General features: G+C 33.1%; 1 protein-coding gene across 1 annotated transcript; it reads right to left on the bottom strand.

The window, feature by feature from the left end:
- Positions 1-5,461: 5,461 nt before the first annotated feature.
- Positions 5,462-14,776, bottom strand: LOC128241238 (heat shock 70 kDa protein 12A-like). The gene is made up of 6 exons (XM_052958185.1): positions 14,756-14,776; positions 13,860-14,007; positions 10,985-11,100; positions 7,641-8,085; positions 7,375-7,437; positions 5,462-6,249 (listed from the first exon to the last, which is right to left on the bottom strand). The coding sequence occupies exons 1-6, from the start codon at positions 14,774-14,776 to the stop codon at positions 5,825-5,827; spliced, it is 1,218 nt and encodes a 405-aa protein (XP_052814145.1). The 3' UTR covers positions 5,462-5,824.
- Between the last annotated feature and the right edge of the window lie 5,860 nt (positions 14,777-20,636).

Here is a 20,636-nt window from a genome sequence, read left to right as displayed (position 1 = left end):
TACATTAGTTCTTTATATGCGATATTTATTTTGATACATTGACCTTCTTTATACGTTTTTTTTTTAATTTATATTGGGTCAAGCTACGTAAAGCACCATGAACAGAAAAGACTAGCGAGGACTGATATAGTCTTAAACGTAATTATGTTCAACTTAAGATTTTAAGTTGTGCATTATTTTTATATTGTCACAGGTACCCTTCTTAGTGTATATTTAAGACACGTTTTAGCTGCACACGGTGTTATTCACTCTGTTGCTTGTCCTGTTATTATGAAACACATTGTCGTCACACTATGTCTTAAGTTCCTTAAGATGAGAAGTCTATATATATTTGTTCAATCGTTTACATTCCATGTACATGTAAACATGGCAAAGCGTACCATATCTACGTTTGTGTGATTTACAATTAGATAGCGCATAGCTACCCGAACTATATTGGTATGCAAACTTATACTTAAAACAAGCATTAAATAAAGATATTGTGTTGTTTTAATAACTTGCTGGCGAATAAAGTATATGTAGGAAATGTCACTAATAGTTGTTTCATGGTTAAAATAAACACAAACATTAAACTATTAATATAGTTCTCTCAATTCAGAAACTGTGAGCGTTTTCTTATCCAATTACACATGTATGTAAGTTGATATTCGTTATAATAAGTTTTCATTCAACGAAAAAAAAACTTTTTATATCAATGTTACCTTGGCAAGATCATGTTTAAAATATCCGACGTAAAATATGCGTTAGTTAAAAAAAAAGAAGTTCCAAAGTATATAGCAACTCAAATTACATTTCCGTTTGTATTCAAAATTGATATGATAACACTGTTTTGTTATGAATGGAACGAATTGGTATGAGATCTTCATGTTTTCTCCATTTTTGGATTTTGTCTTCTGATATAGCATTCATATTAAATCTTAAATTCTTTAAATCTTAATACTTTTACAATCAGCCTTTGATAATGAAATTCTTAATACGGAATATTTACATAATCAAATATCACATTTCAAACTACCTTCAAGCTCGCATTCGATCGAGTTATAAAGTGTAAATATACAGATATCATTTAGTTCATATAATAAATTGTTTTGTTTGTAATAAATAAATTGATGAAATTATAGCCCTTTAATTATGTGGTCCTTAAATTATTTTAAGGAGTATATACAGATATACTATCATTGTCGTTATTAGGAAGAAACTCGTTTAAACAGATTTAAGATTTGAGTATTTAACTAAATTTTAAGTAGAATATTGCTAAAAGGTACCACCACTAACAAAGTTATATTGTAAGAAAAAAGTTTTTCTTAGCCAATGAAGCAAACACGATCATATGTTAATAAGTTGATATGTTTAATAAATACATTATTTAGTTGCATTATAAACGGAAATCACGGGGAAATTCCTGCACTATAAAACATATGTTTACAATTCAAACGCAATTAATGTAGTTTTTCGCAATAAACAGCAATTACAGAAAAACACGCAAATGATGGAATGAAAATATGAAACGCGATGTGTAACTTGACGTACTTCTGTATGCTTGGGTGTACAAATTCAATTTGGTTTCTACGAAATGACATGTGCTAAATCTCGAAATCAGAAAACCAAATCGAAGGCTTATGAGTGCTTATGCAATCAACATATTACTGGTTAAGGTGTATTTTAACTGAATGTTGGCGTTCAATATACTTTCTATATAATGTGTCTTTTTTAAACATGTCCCATACAAGCTCTTTTCTCATATGACATTATTTGCCCAAATTTATGAGAGTTGCATATTTTGACAGTTAACCGAAGTATATGGGCGTACATTTGAAAACACTTCTGGTACGTCCTGTATCAACTAAGCTAATCATGCCAAAAAGCAGTGCATGTTTGCACCAAAGCCTCGGTTTGTTGAGCCGTCTAAATTAGAACATTTAGAAGCATTTATAAAACATCTGAAGGCATTGAGATGTATTGACTTATAGGATGTTGAGCATGCTAAAACAAACTACAAAAACAAAGATTAGAGGCAAAGGGTTATGTGACCTCTAAGCATATGTTAAAACTTAGACATATATATATATAAGTAAACAATACTACCAAAACAAAATAACATCAAATTTTGAGAAGTCTAAAACAAATAAATGAACTGAAAATGAAGATACATTTTGCTCAAACTGATATAGTTATAACAGGTAACATAAACGATATCAATTTTAGCATCAGTGTAAATCACTAGTAGGTTTTAAAACTATGAACAGTGTTATTGAACACGACAACTCGAACACTTGCATTTTAGATATGTCCAGGTGTCTTTCGAATTCTTTCAAATTGTCTACTTGCCTAAATTCCTTTGAAAGATTGTTCCACACCTGGGCAGCCTCAAAACGAAATGAATCATTTCCATACATGGAAGTTCATACCCGAGGAATGGCAACTGTGTTTGCAAATGTTAAACTGTATGTAGGTGTTTTATCTAATTTAACAAGATCATGTAATATTCTGGTGAAATATCATGTAAGCACTTAAAAGTTTCAATAGCGATTGTTTTAGTCCTTCCAGCACAAAGGGTAGATACGTTACAGCGACTCAAAAGATCTTCATAATATGAGTTAAATCGTTATAGACTATTCGAAGGGCCCATAATTGAGTTTTGTTCTAATATTTCAAAATATTTCTTACTACAAAAATGACAAATGATAGGACAAAAGATCAAATTTCATGTGATGAAAGTTCATAAATAAAAAGTCTGTTCTTTTCAGAGAGACATTTGCTTCGTTTTTGCCAATAAGATCGATCAATTGACGACCATTTGCTGCACGAGGCCTCCTCTTATCACACCTAGCTTCCGTATGCGGCTCGCCCCCGGGGAGGTCTGAGGATACCGACTAAACCAGACACCTCCTCCCATCACACCTAGCTTCCCCATGATACTTTTTTGGGAGGCGTTACAATACTTGTAATAAATTTGAGAAAACAGATGTATCCGCCCATCACTGATAGCTTTCAAATGTAACATGAGTTTCCGAAAGGTTATATGTTACTTTCATTAAGTCAGATTAAACATCCTCCTATCCCCGTTAGCTTCAGCATGTGGTTCGCCTCCCGGGCACCAAATATCACGGCTACGTTTTGCCAACGTCTCTCCCACGGGTAGGTTTGAAAGTACGCCCACTTTTTCAATAAAATATGAAACACCTCCATGCCCAACGCACCACCGCTAGCTTTTGTAATCAAAACGTGTTCCTGCTGTCAAAAGTTCTATGCTCAACTATTTTTAGAGACCATACAATTGTTTGTAAATGGAATAAGCGTTTAAACGTCTACGATCACTTAAATCATGCCTTATTAACTTCGTTTCAACAGAATTAAATTTCGAACGATTCAAGTACTTGGAACATAAGCACAGTTCAAGTAAACATATTTAACTATCACATTACAAACCTGCACGGACACAAGTTGTTGAAGACGTTTTTAAAAATACGTTTTTTTCAGTTTCTCGAGTTGTCACAGGAATGACGAATTACCCCCGAATTCCGTCTGGACCCTGGAGTGACAAGTTCCTTAAAAACAGGCATTTACTCTGATGTTATTGTACACTCGTTTAAATTTTCACTTATCATACCAATGTGTGTATAAGTAACGCTTGTAGGAAGAAAACGTAACAAATGTCCATAATGTTGTAGTTAGCAGAAATAGAGTTATTGTTCTTATATGGCACTGCCTCTCAATGCGCTTTAAAGAAGTTAAATCAAATTACATCCTTTTTTAGTTTAAAAGTTATGCGTCGGACATTGGAAAGTAACAAAGGGCTAATACTGTTATCTGTGAAAATGTGAAGTTAGATTATATTCATTTCAGTAGTTTTCAAGTTATGTTCCCTACAAGAAAAAGTGCCGAAGGGCTTTTACCTTGTAGTAAGCTAAAATAGAGTTATGGTTCTTGCACACTACAATTCCTCTCATTGCGCCTTATTTAAGTATAATGATTTATAATCCACCCAGAAGTTTTAAAGTTATGTTCCGGACAAGGAAAAGTGACAAAGGGTAATGACTGTGTAATAAAGGAGAATAAATTTATGATTCTTGTACTCTGCACTTCCGCTCATCGCGCTTTACACAGGGTAGATAAATTCCATTTAGTAGTTTTCAAGTTATGACTCTGATAAGAAAACGTAAGAGAGAGCGTTAATACTTTCCAATGGTTATCTCCTATCATTGTATGTATTTATATTGAATTCCATCCAATAGTTTTGAAGTAATGCTCCGGACAAGAAAAGGTAACAAAGGGGAATTACTATGTTATAAGTTGATATAAAGTTATGGCTCTTGTACACCGTACTTTATATAATTCCTGGTTAAAATTAATGCCGATCAAACCAATTTAAAAATATTTCTCAAATCAGAAACAGTGGGTGTAATAACAGTGTAGTTATGGCTCTTGTACATCTTGCTTCATATACTTTCTGGTTAAAATTAAAATGCCGATTTAAAAATATTTCTCAAATCAGAAACACTGGGCATATACTTAATCATCTTGAGTTTGATTAGAGTAGGAACTCCTTAATTAAAATGAGTTATACATTTAATGCTAGAATGATTTTATTGATTGGTTTTGTTTGTACCTTGGCTGGAAGATTTTTGTAACAGTCAATACTTTACGTTGTTAATCGTAAATTATATATCAAAGGACATTAACTTTTTATGAATATGGGATGTTGGCAGAATCATGTTAGTTATGAGCACACATATTAAGAACATTATACTGCCAACATCCCTTATTCATAAAAAGACACTGTCTAAAACACTGTTGTGTTATCAATGCTATGAAATGAAATGAGGTCCTAATGCAAATATTTCACTGATTATATAATGTAAACTATATATCTTTTTAATTATATAAGACATACTTTATATTGTATATACATAGTTTCATTTACTTGCTTGTAATAGTGTAATTCTTAATGCAGGATATTTGAATAGTCATTTTATAAACGTAAAACTCGAATGTGATAGAGTCAAATTTTCATATTGGTGATCTTCGGATAACTATGAGGAATGCTATTAGAAAACTCGTAATAACAGTTTTTAGAGTTTAACGTATGACTGAACTTAAAGGTGTGAAGTTACACAGTTTTAAAGGATTGTACAACTAACAAAGTGGTATATCAAGTACGCAAACAGGGCAAACATAATTTTATGGAAACAGGATGAGCTTTATGTAATACTTATATAGTTTATTTGCATTATAAGCAGATATCACAGGGCGTAATGATACAAAAGAAAGGAACATTTTTTAACGTTATGTAACAAACAATAGACAAATGTGCAGATGATTGGGGGATAACAAGGATTTGTAGCCGAATGTGTACAGATACATTTTGGGTCCAACAAAATAGAAAGTGCATAAATATTGATACAATGAATTCAAATGAAGGGCCTGCGGGTCTGTATGCAATCAAATGTTCCACTGGTTTAGTTTTGTTTTTTGTAATGCTACTCAATAATGTCATTCAGTATTACATTTTTCTAAAAGCTCTCCTTCTACCGCTCTTACACCAAATAACATTCTGAGCGCAAAAGACTTTAAACAATCTTATTCATTACGATGTGTGTTTGTGCGTGTGTGTGTGTGCGTGTGTGTGTGTGTGCGTGCGTGCGTGCGTGCGTGTGTGTGTGTGTGTGATCCGCCGAACGAGTGTGCCATGATAATGAAAAGTACATTTATATACAGTAATGGTCACGGGGCGGCTATACATATCCTTTAGCGCGTTTATTTAAAGCTAGAAATCCTCTATTCTTTGCATATGGTAATTTGCAAATCATCAGTAGCTACCTCATTACAGAAAGTTAATTTCTGCGACAATTGAGTTATTCGTTCCAACCTCTTCGGCTTTCACAGTGACCAACGTGTCACCAAAATACATTTGAACTTTTATCATTGGATTCTCTGTTGTACTAACATCCTTTTTAGTTTGGTCGGCTTGTGTTGGAGCGATTAAGATGAGCTTAACTTTCCCGAGACGTCTGCAATCTTCTGTGTAAGTAGGTATATCATCCCTGTCTGATTTATAGAGTTCTATAACGGCTTCTTCTGGATTTGGAGCACGAAATTTGTGTTCCGCGGACGCCGTGTTCGGTTGAATTTGTGTTCCTCTTTCAATGAAGACTTTGAATATACCGGTGCACTTGAAGGAGCCGTTTTGGAAATGCCTTAGCTTTGCAGGGTGTTGCCCTTCGTCGAACTCAACAGCTGCGTCGATCCCTGTGTGTAAAAGTATATAAATAAAGCCTTCTATGGTAAAATAGAATTAACATAATCGCATTCTGCGTTCTGCGCATAACAATTATGTATTTAAATTTTAATGGACCGGCAATGCTTCACATTTCGCAGCGCAATGCTCTGGTTTTCATGACGAGTTATGTGTCCCCTGTTTCATGGCTTTTGCGCCCTTGCCTTATGACCTTGACACCTGATTTTGATTAAATGTTTGACTGACTGGCTTGTCGCTTTACTTTTCTTTGTATTATTGCGACAATTCAAGCAATCTACTTACCATAGGGGTTTCAACTGAGCATTAATAATACAATGCAAACTTCAGGGACAAGCCCAATCAATGAAATATCGCTTGATGTTATAGCGGGTATAGCGGTATATGTGAAGCACATACAGGTAATTAATCTACAAAACAATGGGTTCTTTAATTACTCAGATGCTACGAATGAATTTGCATAATACCTTATATATATATACATAATGCTGATAAAATACCTTACATGGAAGCCGTAACGTGTATGTGAAGTTACCAGATTATCGATAAGAATATATGTCATTGTAAGAATATCGGATGTTCTCAATAGAATTGCCATAATTACGATCAGTTTATACATAACTGCCAGAAAATAAATAATTCTAACACATAATTACCAAAATATCAATAGTTACCAGAATATCAATATTGATAAACATAATATCTATGATATCACGGTACTAGTCCTTAAGGTCTATGGGTATGTGAGTAGTATAGCAGCGGACTTGCAGGCATTGGGTCCCGGTTTTAATATACGGATTAGCAATTTACTTACCGGAGACTGTGATATTTGGCGTTAAAAATGAGACCGTGCCAATAACACTTTTTATTGTACATTCCTAAGCACTGGTGTTTCGAGGATGAGTTTGAGTGCGCGCGGGATAAGGTCAATGAACTGTCCCGCACAGGCAAGAGAGTTTGTTAGTTATAAAGGTCGGATGGCTCAGCTGGATTGGCAATCAGGGAGTCCTGAGTTCAAAGACTGGGACTCAAAAGCAGGAGTCTCCGACTCAATCCCTAGAATGGCCACATACATAGCTGAGCCTGTCGCTGATGTAAAACTAAAATAAGTGGCTTACCTACAGTATACGGCATTCTGTGTGAGCGGATGAGAGACTCGTCAAGTCCGTACAAAGCTGCACCTGGATATAATGTTTAAATGGAGAGTGTTCGAAATATTACCACAACAAACAGTTCTTTAAAACATAAATACGAATGTATTCTACTTGAGACTATAGACCAGAAACACACGTGTAATTTACAATGAGAAATATTACGTATTGTTTCTTCAAAATGGACAAGACACAAATTTCAATCAGTCTTATACAATTAGGTAAGTGTCTACCTTTTAAAACAGCAAGTTCAGGAGCCTGAGGAATCACAAGCAAATACTTCTTTGGATTGAAACGACTTTTAACCTCCTGTTGAAGTACTTTTGACTCTGCAAACCCCCCAACTAAAACAATAGTTGATACATTCTGTAAATCTGTCTTTTGCAATATTTCGCTAACATGAACAATGGTGTGTTCAATCGTTTCTTTGAATACGTCCAGCACTGCTGTAGCATTGACAAACAGTTTGTCTTTTCTGAATGAGACTTTCTGGGAATGTTTGATTTCTTTCATTTTTGTTTCACCAGCTAGTTCGATTAGTCGTGCCGGTAGTTTGATACTGAACTGACCATCCTGTCTTTTCTTTACTTCAAACGATCTTTCAAGCTCAAGTTGTTCGTCCTTTTCTTCAGCAGAAAATTTCCGAAATACTTCGGCTCCAAAAAGGTCTTCCAAAAGCTAAAGAAATATACAGACACAATTATTAATGTATCGAATATAAAATTGATTTAAATTTGATTTAAAAATAATTTATAAAAAAACACTAGTGATGATTGTCGTTTAAAAAACAAAAACGGATCGTTTATTTTCAAATATAGCACAAAGCTATTATAAAACAATAAATACTACCACAGCGTAGGAGTATTTCATGACACGCCTCTAAAGGTCTAAAAAACGTTAAAATAGTTATTTGAATTAAAGGTGTTGGCTTTCAATTTCCATTTGTTTTTAATCTAAGGTGGCATTCAATTTTTATTGTAATATGTTCTTGACTTCATTCTCTGTATTCAAGCCAGCATGCATTAGATATAATTCAGATCATCAGCGAAACGCACGAAGCCTGAACGTCTTGTATTCATATTCGCAAATTTATCTTTTACTCAGAATTATAATATAATTGATTCCTAGATATTAACATTAAAATATAATCGGCTCGATGTATAACCTATAATTATATTATATTGGCTACTTATCAGTCAAAGATCGTTTGCTAAGGGCAATGAACACCTCAGTCTTGATAACACAAACATATTATGACTTGCTGCAAACCAATAAGAAATCGTAAAGACCGATATTATACCAAAGCCATGTTGGGTATTATTTGCTGAACTATTAAAACAACTGTTTATGACTGGGGGGTTTTCACATCAATATTTATATTCACACCGGAGGACACCAAACGTTTAACAAGCCCATAGCTAAAAATACTTCTTTTGTTGTATTTTAGGGTGGATTTTTTTAGATGTAGTTTTTGCAGGTTATGCCTTTCTCTTGTATATCAACATAGCGGCATCTATTGGGTTTCCCATTTGGATGTGTTTCACTATCTTTCTAGACACCAAAAGCTGTGAGCTCAGACCAAAATGCATTTACCTTATGGACCCGAAGACCCTTACACATGTGTGTAAATAAAGCCGTGCTTGTTATTACGTTTTATGGTTGTTGTCATATGTTTAACTTTTTAAGGGGTGTCTTTTATCATGCAAGACGTTTGGTCATACCGGCCTCTAAGCACTTAAATAAGAGATGAACATATTCCTTAGCATAATTTAAAACAATTAAATGTGATGTTGCGTTTCACAGAATATTGTTCGAATTACAATTCTTTGCATTATTTAGATTGAGATAATCTGAATCATACTTTGTTTTTAGGTATTGGATTATGAAATCAGTATGGAAGTCGAATGGATCTTGTGCCCACTAGTAATCCGGCTTCGTCCAAACTCATAACATTAGAACTATCATACGACCGACGTAAATGTCAGGGGTCAATTTCAAAGCATTGTAGACATATCCATGCTGGCTTCAAGACGGGTAAAGACACTGTATGTTCAAGTCATGTCACTCAGTTTGATGTACCATATCCAAGTCATAACAACATGATACAATGCCAAATGGTTAAAAGAGCTGTAAATTTATGATAAACAGTTTCATAGTTAATATCCTAAAGAGGTACTATCTCAAAACCTTAGAGAAAACGAGATTTAGCTGACACCATCAATAATAAAAACGATAATAATGTTAAGGTTCGGTATAAGTCAATACGGAAAATCATAGTGTCTATATATGATAAAAATAATACATAAAAACGTAATTAATATGGTAGAATGTACCTCCTTAAACAATACGAAACAAAATGTATTTTTATCTGTTTGAATTGACTATCAATTCAAGTTAGTCAATATCATTGACTTACATCCAATGAAAGAAAAGAAAAGCGCTTAAAGCATTGAAAGGCTTTCGGCTGGCTACATTTTGTGAGTATATTTATATAACTTGTAAAACTAAATAACATAAACATCCAAAGGTAGTGCTCATAAACACCTTCACAAATGCTTTTATATCAAAGGTGATATTCAATTAATTAAAACCAGTCACTTCAAATACTCATTTAATAATGTGGAATAACAACATGACAAAAGTATGGATTAATACAAAATGCGTATGAAACTTTTGCTGAAACTTTTATTTCACAAACAATGCTCTGCCACGGATAAAGCATTAGTTTTGTTATTAGTAAAATGTTCTCTACAAACATGTGTCGTATATAATTTATTACCAGGATATGCTCACTAAACGAAGTGAATCCAACACAATGCATTGTGCAAGTTAGTTTAAGGTCTCTTTCTACAATGACAGGATCCTCGCACAAATATCCTCATGACCGAATCACCCTCATACTATGTATTTCCTTTATGTATTGATGTATCTTAATACAGTTATCAACCTCTGTCGCTCCCGGACCAAATGAACAAATTTATATCACTGGCTCAAGACTCTGGCCTGAAATTACTGAGACAAACTCTTCACACACTTTCCGCTAAGTTATGCATAACATGACTATACTTCCATAATGTAGCGGGCCGAAAGTCTGTCAACGTTTTAAGGCTTTTATTTTAATCGTTTAAGCGTAAAATATCGATTGATGCGACACAGACGCACTCTAAAAAATCGTGATAAACAACTGTCTAATTATAGATATCGTACAAATGAATGAATTACTAAATTTCATTAAAACGCTACCTTAACAAGCTACTCATAAAAAAGGCCCTAAGTAATTATAAAAGCAGATTGATAAATAATTATGTAAATAAGGTTGTTGCCCTCCGCAGTTCTAACAGGGCGGGTTTGATAATCCCGTGTGCGCAATAATGCAGCAAATTTTAAAATGTTGTGACGATCTGCCGATGGTAGTTTTCGATAGACGGTTATAAAAGTATACATGCCTAGCGGCCTAAAGCCTAACAATAAAACGTGTAGTAGGAAATGTAAAGGTTCGGTATTAGTTAAATAAAATGGATTGTCAAGGAAGGCCATACTGTTTTACATATAAATTGAATAGTGCGGAATATTTTACTTCAAATAACTTTTTATTGACGTTGTATCCTCCCCAGGGTCCTCCTGACGGTGGAACAAGGGCGTCCAAAGTCCCATCATCGTTGACCTTGTGTGCAGTGATGTCAACTGTGCCTCCTTAAGCAATACGAAACAAAACACTGGTCAGACAATTATGAACCTCTTAAATGTTTTGAGTTAATATAGTTTCTTTATTTTGTTTTTGATATGACTTTTTTGAACATTAAAAATAGCCTAATGTATATAGGGATTATATATCGAAGGACCTTCGATGACTCGAAATATTTCTGTCGCTACAGGCCAGAGTTACACCAACAATATAAAGACATTCATAATAGGATCCAGCTGTGGTGGCTTTTTTTGGTTTTGGTTTACAGTTAGTACTTTTCGCCTTTAAATCTTAACTTAAGGTATTAGCCGCATAATACACACTTTTATAAAAGCTTTAACCGACAACATAGTTATAATCATGGTACACTATGGGACTGTTATCCAAAGTTTGAAGATTTTTTACCGTGAATTAAAAAAGTTATTTATGTTTCATTACACCCACCCCCAAACTCCATGGGCTACAAAGAGCGACAAGTAAATATTTTGTCTATATTTGTTTGTTTTTTTGCATTATTAGAGATAATGAAATAAACACAACAGTTTCTGGTAAAATAATACTTCAGTTAACAGAAAACTTAAGTTCAAACGAACAAGTTATTGATACACATGGAAAAAAATCATTTTGATTGATATTGTGAGTCTTCGGAACAGAGCAGTATTTCGATGTTTGAAAATATATAGCAGTTTTACAAAATTCATAAAAAAAATAGTGAAATATAAGGCAAGTTGCTGAAATCATTTTAAATATTATCTATGATGTCTATTGAACAATTTAGAAGACAATTTATGATAGTTTACCGTCCAGTTTTGAAGAAAATATACATAATGTCATGTAACCATACATTTTTATAGCTAATAAAATGCTTAAAAATCAACCTTTTTCTTGTAAAAATTTATAAAGCTTAAATGGACTTATTCATAAAATGTACTTTTTCAAATAAATGAATTTAACTATGATACTAACTCAGAAATAGAGATTAAAACAATGAGTGTACTTTTAAACTAAAATATGTAAAGAAACAAGAACACTAAGTGGGCGGTAATGCCCCTCCAAAAATGTCAGAGTGAAAGTTCTCAACTAATGTCTTTTTAATATTTTAACATGTAAACAATCTCTGTGGGTAATTTGATGTCTATCTGTCTTATTTTGTCATTGGTATTCTAACATTAAGATTTTTTCACAATAATTCTTCACTCTTCAACATTTGAAGATTGGTCTGTTCCCATGCCTTTGTACTTGTAGTGTGAGCACAGATGATAACTACTCAAAGCTGAGTCAATGCTGATTTGGTTTTCATGCCCCTTCAGGTACTTTACCCATCCAGAATGTTTAGTGCTGTAAAGGAAAAAAGGTGTACTTTAAAACCTTTCTAATAAGTATAGATAACTATACAGCCATACATATACACAATAAAATATAAACAAGCTGATACATATATGTTAGAAATAGATAACGTACCAAAACACATCATTTTTAAACAACATTTTAAGTCTAATATTTTTCTAAGATATAACAATCAAATTAAAGATTATATACTCATATCATATACATAAATAATGTACATAAGTACATATAAAAATATGTAACATATACATAAGTACATATAAAAATATGTAACATGTACATGAATACATGTGCAAGTATGAACACGCTGTCTAAACATTTAGCTAACAAAAATGATTTAAGAATTCCAAAGATAAATTAAAAAACAAACATTTTTGAACACATCAACGTACAAAACTGCTCAAGGATACTTACATTCATAGCCCTTTGATACGAATATCTGAATATCCCAGTTCCATGCTGATTGTTGACAGTTCGTTTTGTCGACAGATAATCTTCTCTTACGCGTATAATTCACTTATAATCCATGTTTTACTGTAATGACTCAAGTTGTTAGATGTATCGTAATCAACTGTCAGCGTGCACTTTAAGTGTTTATTTATTTTAAACGTATATTCATGAGAAATACTTCATAGAGTTTCCAAATACTACAATGTAGAAATTCCATTATTGACCTATGAATAGCGGGCAAATACCTTCTGTTTCTAAAAATAGCAACATCCGGTACAGGCCGAATACGCCCGATGTTCGTCGCGATCTGTTACGGCGAGTGGCGATATATGTCGATGTTACCCGAGTTTAATTACCTGGCTAATACCTTAAATCTTTTGAAATAACGAAATTTCATGTTTAAGGCATAACAAATAGCTTAAAGTTAAATATTTATAACTGGAAATTCGGGCAAAAACTTTGACAGATGTTACCATCAGATAATGGCGATATGTAAAGAAATATAGAAAATTCATTAAACTCTCGTAAAACGGATTTTGCTATCAGTACAACTAAAGTTGTCATCATTCAAACAACTGTTTTTGTTTATTTTATTAATTAAAAAGACACTCGAACAAAGCTTTAATCACAAGGACACGTTGTTTTCAGGAAGCGTATTACTATAAAGCGTTCTAGCGGTTAACTTCATCCAGTGATCTACATATACTCACGTGATCAATCCATCAAAACTGTAGTTAATTGAAATTACAATGTAACGCACTTTAAGACAAATGGCCAAACTGCTATATTAAGGTATCAGGAATAAATCAAATGATGGGTCCATCTTTTACACTGTGATCTCTTTTGACGGACCGAGAAGATTTCCGCAGCCGCGTATAAAAATAACTGGATTTCATCTTGATGAGCTTTTCTTGTGTACAGATCTGAACACGAATTTATACCCTTTTTTGACAATGTAAGTTAGTGGTACCTCCAAGATCTACGAGAATAAAGTTGCTGCCAGGTTTAAAGATGTCCTTCTGTCGAGGATCAACAGCTGTCGAATACTCGTTCTTGCAAAAGATAGCGGCCGCCTCTGGTTCATAGACAAGCTGAAGGTGTTCACGTGCTATCCCAGCCTTAAACATTTTTATATTGTCTTAGATTGCAAGTTATATTTTCAGGTTACAAGATTGCAGATAGACAACCATTAAGTAGTAGATTAAGCATTAAGAATTTCACCTTTTTCGCGTGTTTAAAGGTACTGCCAATCGTCCGAGTCACACTTCCTGAGTCAGATGTATCAGCCAATGAGGTTGTATTCTAAGTCAGTTAGATAACACGAAGTAAATTCTTAATAATTAAAAAGGACTCATTCGCTACGCTCACCCCGCCCATTCTTAATTATTAAAAATTCACTCCATGTCATTTAATTATTACTTACGACTATAACAGTTAATTAGTATCGCATCTCATAAACTCGTATTTAATAACTCGCCTTTCATTGCCGTTTTAAGGTGGTAATCATATCATATTATTATAAAGCTTCTTGAGGCGTGTGTGGTTCGTTTGTGGTGTTTGTATGTATGTGTCTAGCGTTAAGTAAAAAGTGAACAATACATTTGATATATTTTGCATGATTTCGAAAGAAGCGAGAATAACGCTAAGGCATATGCGACGCCTCTCTACTATCACTCATTCAGGTTTAGAATAGTTTATCACCGAATTCCCCTTTACCATTTGAAGTCATAAATCGCATCACGCATACTTACAGTTTATCGTTAGTTTGTTAAATTTGTTTCAACCACATTGTATTTCATTTACTTATACCTTGTGATGTTGCTGTATTTCCTGAATTGTAATGCACTGTATGCTTTAGCTACTTACCTTCTCAGCTGCAAGGACCATTATTTGTTTCGCTGCATCTTCCCAGATTGCGGGAACAGTTATCAACCATTTAATGTCATTTTCTTCAAGGCGTGGGGCATTTGTTAAGAGAGTTCCCAACAGCTCGTCTTTAAGGTATTCGATTGCGCCTCCAAACACATCAATTATGTCCATTGTCTGTCCCTGGTCATCCTTCAACTTTGATGTTACACGCAGCTTCTGCAAGTTGAAATTCGAAATTGGTTATGACTTATAAAACCCTTTGGTTTCATACCATGCGAGAGCGATGCCCCAGCTGCGAAAAGTGTAACGCTTATATCTCACTAAGTACCTTTTAGTAGTAATACATACTAACAGTGTTCTCTGCGCGACTAATAAAGTACAATTTCTGTTCTCTAATAACCAAATACAAAGAAAAGTTAATCTCAATTTTGAAACAACATTTAGTATCCGTTTAATTATACAGTACATGTCAGGTTTAATTAAACTCTGATAATATACAAACTATTGATGTGCGGGATCTTTTGACGCTTGGTTAATAGTTTAAGATGGGTTTTCCTGTTTTATGTTACTTAAACATGAACGAGACATGCCTTTTATGTAAAAATTCTTACCATTATATATAAAAGTGTTTTACCTCAAAACTATGATTGTTCAAAATTTACATTGACGATTATTTAATGCAATACTTACCCCATTCACAAATAACATGTTCGAAGGGGTAGAAATAGCATAAACTGACACTATATCTGCATTTTACAAAATTGCAATCGAGATAAATTTACACCACCCGGTAATGCCGAGTATATAGTGAACCATAATTCAACATGATTAAACGAGATTTAAGCTTTATTCGATATTGTTAAGATAAAATGCATTTTTTATCACCGTCCGGGTGCGACGTCATATCTATTTGTTGGCAAATGTTCTTTCTAATATCATAAACAAACCCTCTGTTCTTGACTTCTATACAGTTCCATTTTAAAGCAACGGAAATTTCGCCACCCAACGTGGTTGTCCTCTTCAGCAAGTTCTGCATACTTGTTTTCGGCCTGTAGTGCATAAACAAGCAAGAACAGCTAGAAATCATTATCTGCAAGGCAACATATTGTAAATGATAAGTATCATAATGCTGATGTAGATAAAGCGTTTATTTTGTTTCTTCGTAACTGCAGGACAGTTAAAATGAAAAGGATCAGGTATATGTTTTCAAAAGCAATTGGGTTATGTTATTCGACGCTGCTACAATATCATTTAACCTAAAAATGTCAGCTTGTTGATGCGTTTTACTGGCAAGGGACGACACAACTGGCGACATTTTTACGTATTACTTTTAGTGGAATTGATTCTTCTGTCACAATTGTCACAATACGGTGTTGATTGAATAGTGACAAACATGTTTACAGTTCAAACTAATCATAGTCTTGTCACACGTTTGCCTTTTTGAACCATAAACGAAAACGAATTCAGGAAGTATAAATTTTGGAAGATATAAAATTCAATTTAAATGCTCTTACAAGAACTGTTTCACGAACAATGAAATTGCAATGAAATGAACTGCATTTAAACTAAAATGGAGAAATATAATATATACTAAACCACATGAACTCTAATTTGTTTTGAATAATACCCAACAAATAACTACCTGATATCCGAATGAGTTGAAGTTCTTATCCTTGTCAAAGAGGATGACGGATGGAGTTTTGTATGTAACTGTAGACCCACGAAAACTTGAAACTGTACATATCTGAAATTATGATTTCGGCTTTTAAGGGTTCGTTGTGGCTAAAATATACTTTATGTTAACTTATGCTGTCAATCTGGAATCAGAACGTGTTCAGGTGTTGTTGGGGGAAATATATATCTTGAAAGCCGGAACCCAACTAGTATGGGTTGGTGACTTGATACGAAATGAAAGAAAGGTTCTAATAAAAAGTCTAAGTCGTCATTGAAAGTTAAACAAGAAGTAAACTATGCATGAATGATTATTGAAACTGTGATTCGCCGAAAAGTGAAATCGCTATTCTAATATTTATATACTTATAACTGATTCACTGTATTTATAAAAGTAATTGATGTTCACAAATTGCACTGCTTTAAAAACGCTTAACAACTCAAACCTTCAGTAGAAAAAATAAAAAGCCGATTTTTTCTGTTATTTGAAGGCTTGAATTTGAGTTCAATTTTAAATATTAAAAGCAATTAAAAATGTTTAATTCTTTAACCATTTTCTGGTGCATAACACTGATGTGTACCTTGTCGGATCCTCGGAATTGAAAAGCGTACCCAGAATACGTTGAACCAAAATCTATGGCTGCAACAACCATGTGCTTGTCAAGCGACATTCCACTTCCTGCTGTGAAAATAAACACTTAATATTTAATGTCCTCACAATTAAATTTTACGCACATCGTACTTAGCTTGTAAATATGTAGAATGCGGTAAACATAATGAACATGATTCTTTGATATAAATCACTTCATTACTGGAGAATAGACTCTATTTGTGTATCTCAATCATGCAAAACAAAATGAATACCCACATAAAACGATCGCAAATGTTATTCATATTGTTTACAAAGATATAATAAGGAAAACTGTTGATCGCAATTAACCCGATCCTTAATAATTTACGATCGGCTTAATTTAAATATGTATATCTTAAAATAAGTGTGGTAGCGCAATCAGAGAATCACAATGATTCAATGAAATGTTGCTTTCCGAAAAGCAAATGCACATTTATTAAACTTTTGTATGTTTTATTTTTTATTTTACCACTATTTAAGAAATATGTTAGCAAAATATTATTGCAAAGTTACACAACTATTACATTTCCATTTTCGTTTAGCAGCATGAACGTTCAACGCCAAATTAATGCGAGTATATGCATAGTATAACTTACTCTACGTGCACGTTATTTTAGAACCATTTTGGAAACAGTATTATCAAATATAAAGATTAATGAAAGGTACACTAACATCCTGCTCTGTTAACATTTTGACATCAATCATGCCTTTCACTCTCTATAAAAATATAAACCTGGTTCTCGCGAAGTTTATTGAGATATTATGATTTTTCCACATTATACCTTATATATAATACGGTATACAGTGGCAATGTTTTGCAGCATTTTACGCAAATACATTTACGTATATTGAATAAGCGATAAAATCCAAACAACCCCATTTTTATACCAAATGCTCAGTATCAACAAATCGCTTAAAACATACTTGAAATATTAGAAATACATTGAAGCCATAATAATTAATATACATTGGGTAAAAGTTAAACAAATGCGTCAAATAATTTAGAAATGCAAACAATTCATTTGTATGTTAACCTTTTGATTGTTGTTTCAAATAATTTCACTACTTTTTGTATTTTTTGGCAAATAATAATGTATTATTGAAAATATCACTGAAATGACGTCGACATCTTCCCCAAGGGTAGCTTGGTATATAAGCATGATAAAACCGTAGTGTTATTATTCAATTATTAAACTTCGAAATAAATAATCAAGAATAAAGCGAACAACACGATGATATAAATTTATATGTGTAACCGTACGGATAAACCCCGTGTTGATTGTAGTTAATACCTTGTTTTTATTTGTATGTATGTTTGATTCTTAATGATTTACAAGTGTAATGATTAACACGTGCAAATCATTTCCAAGTAAAACAAAGTCAAATTTGAAGATCAATTTCAAAGAAATGAAAATATTACAGTCATTTGAAAAAAGCCTAACCCTCAGGCAAAATTGAGTTATTGCTGAAACAATTTAAACTCGAATTTTCACATATTTTCAATTGAAATGACTTTTAATTGTGTTTTGGTAACACTGTTTTCTTATTTAATAAACAAAAGTTAAAACAATGTCATTCAAGTACACTATGAATACACTATATCATGCCAGAAAGAAGTTTAGTCCATTGTGACCCCCCTCATGTTCATGTTTAACGAAAGATTTAAGGAAAGGAACTTTATTAGTAAATTCTACCGTTCCAATCCTTTATTTTATATGTTTGTAACAAATGCTGTATTGTTGTTTTTTTGCATAATAAATATGTTTAAACTAACGAAAGTTTTTAAACCCACAAATTTTCATATTTGGCACTAGAAACTTTTCTAAATATCTCAACTCTATTGTTGGAATGCAAAGCCCCAAAATAAAGTCCCTATAAATTATACAATGAATTTATTAATTTGCACTAATTTCAAGTTTTCAAAGACCCACAACAATATACTTTCGAAGAAAATTCTATATATGTACCTACATTTAGCAAAGATGAAAATAGTTGTATAAACAAATACTATCGTCGAACGTAGTGACTTTGTATTTGATTATCAAATGTGTACCATATCCGGCTTGTGAATGTTGTCAAAATGTTAATTTAAAAAGAAGATCAAGAATATTCAGTTACTTTTTATGATATCACAAACCATTCAGTTTTAAAATCTATAACGATTAAAAGTAGCCAATGCATTGACTTTAAGTCAGTGCAATGTGATCATAAAAACAACAATATGAAACACTGAGCAGTGAACTTCGAATTGGTGTTATCTGACCCATTATGAGATTCCAGGCATATTTCAAGTCCAACCATTCGTTTTTTCCAACATTTTTTTTTAAATAAATCAAATAGTATCCAAAGATACATATGACATAGCATTCTGTTTATGAGAAAAGTTTGCAAAATCATTTATCGCCGTTGTATGATTTCAAACATCTTTAAGTTATAATTGGGCCAGAAAAAGCCAAAGACGACAATAGATCTACTAGTTGTGAATAGTGAAGGGCTGTGCAGTATATTCCTAATAATGATACTCTAGAATTCCTTTCTACATGTACATCTATGTAACTGAAACTATTTGATATATATATAGTTAATATATCATAAACAAAACTTACAAACCTTTTCGTAACCCCTCGCTCTTGTTTGATTTTGACAGCGATGAAGATCTTCTAAACCTGAAATACAACCGCAGAATTGTAATTAAATTATCCCAAACATGAACCCACTTGTACCTACATTATTCTTAAACCGATTTCTGATTGTGATATGTTGTATGCTGTAAACTAGGAAATACGAAAACAACATACGGTAATTTTCCCGAAGACAACACTATCGAAAACACATCCAGTAAATACCACTGAAGGCTTCACACATCACATTAAAAACAAAAAGCAACTATTACCGTGGTACAGGTGAGCTAAGCACTTCGGAATACGGTTCTGGTAATGGCGGTTCTGCGAAAAAAAGAGAGCTGTATTGAATGATCGCTGGTATGAGTAAGTTTGATTAAATCGGTCAAAAGAAATACTTATCAAAGGTAAGCGGAGCGCACTCTTTCTTCCAACTGTTGTTTTTTTTCAGTAAACATTATGCCACGGTACAAAGAACATTTCAAGGTTTCTAACCCTATAAAAGTCAAGTTGTTTCAATGTGTCTAGAGAGCTTGACCCGTCATGGTGAAAATATATCAACAGTGCTTTATTATTTTAATTTATGGGGTGAGCAGTAATTTAAACATGGACCAAACATGACTTCGGCATTAAATAATAAATTAAGGCAGATATATCTTACCTGAACTGGTCATACATGAAGGCGACCTTAGCCACCGCCAACGGTCCTCCAGAACAGTATTTGTTTCCATGATCCTTAAACAAGTTTAAGTATTTGAAAAAAGTAATTTCACATTAATTTTGTAAGTTGTGTCTTGAGTTCTTCATTGAAACGATTCCTTCATTTGCAACGATTCCTTATGGTATAGTGTAAAGTGTAGAACCTGCATGCAGGACATGATTAAAACATGTTCACTCATTCAAAACATTTACTTTCTTGGAACCAATCCTCGATAGTTCAGGTAAATCTCCAAAA

Source organism: Mya arenaria, chromosome 7, assembly GCF_026914265.1.
Source record: "Mya arenaria isolate MELC-2E11 chromosome 7, ASM2691426v1".
NCBI lineage: Eukaryota > Metazoa > Mollusca > Bivalvia > Myida > Myidae > Mya > Mya arenaria.
Note: the sequence above shows the minus strand (reverse complement) of the source record. Positions and strands in the feature narration are given on the sequence as shown.

Bases quoted from the DNA above. Each gene is read 5' to 3' on its own strand.
- LOC128241238 (XM_052958185.1), bottom strand. From the start codon at position 14,776: ATGGTCCTTGCAGCTGAGAAG. The intron at 11,101-13,859 runs GTACCACTAACT...GTATTGCTTAAG, and splicing joins TATTCTCGTAGATCTTGGAG to GAGGCACAGTTGACATCACT. The intron at 6,250-7,374 runs GTAAGCCACTTA...TTTTACACACAG, and splicing joins CAGAATGCCGTATACTGTAG to GGATCGACGCAGCTGTTGAG.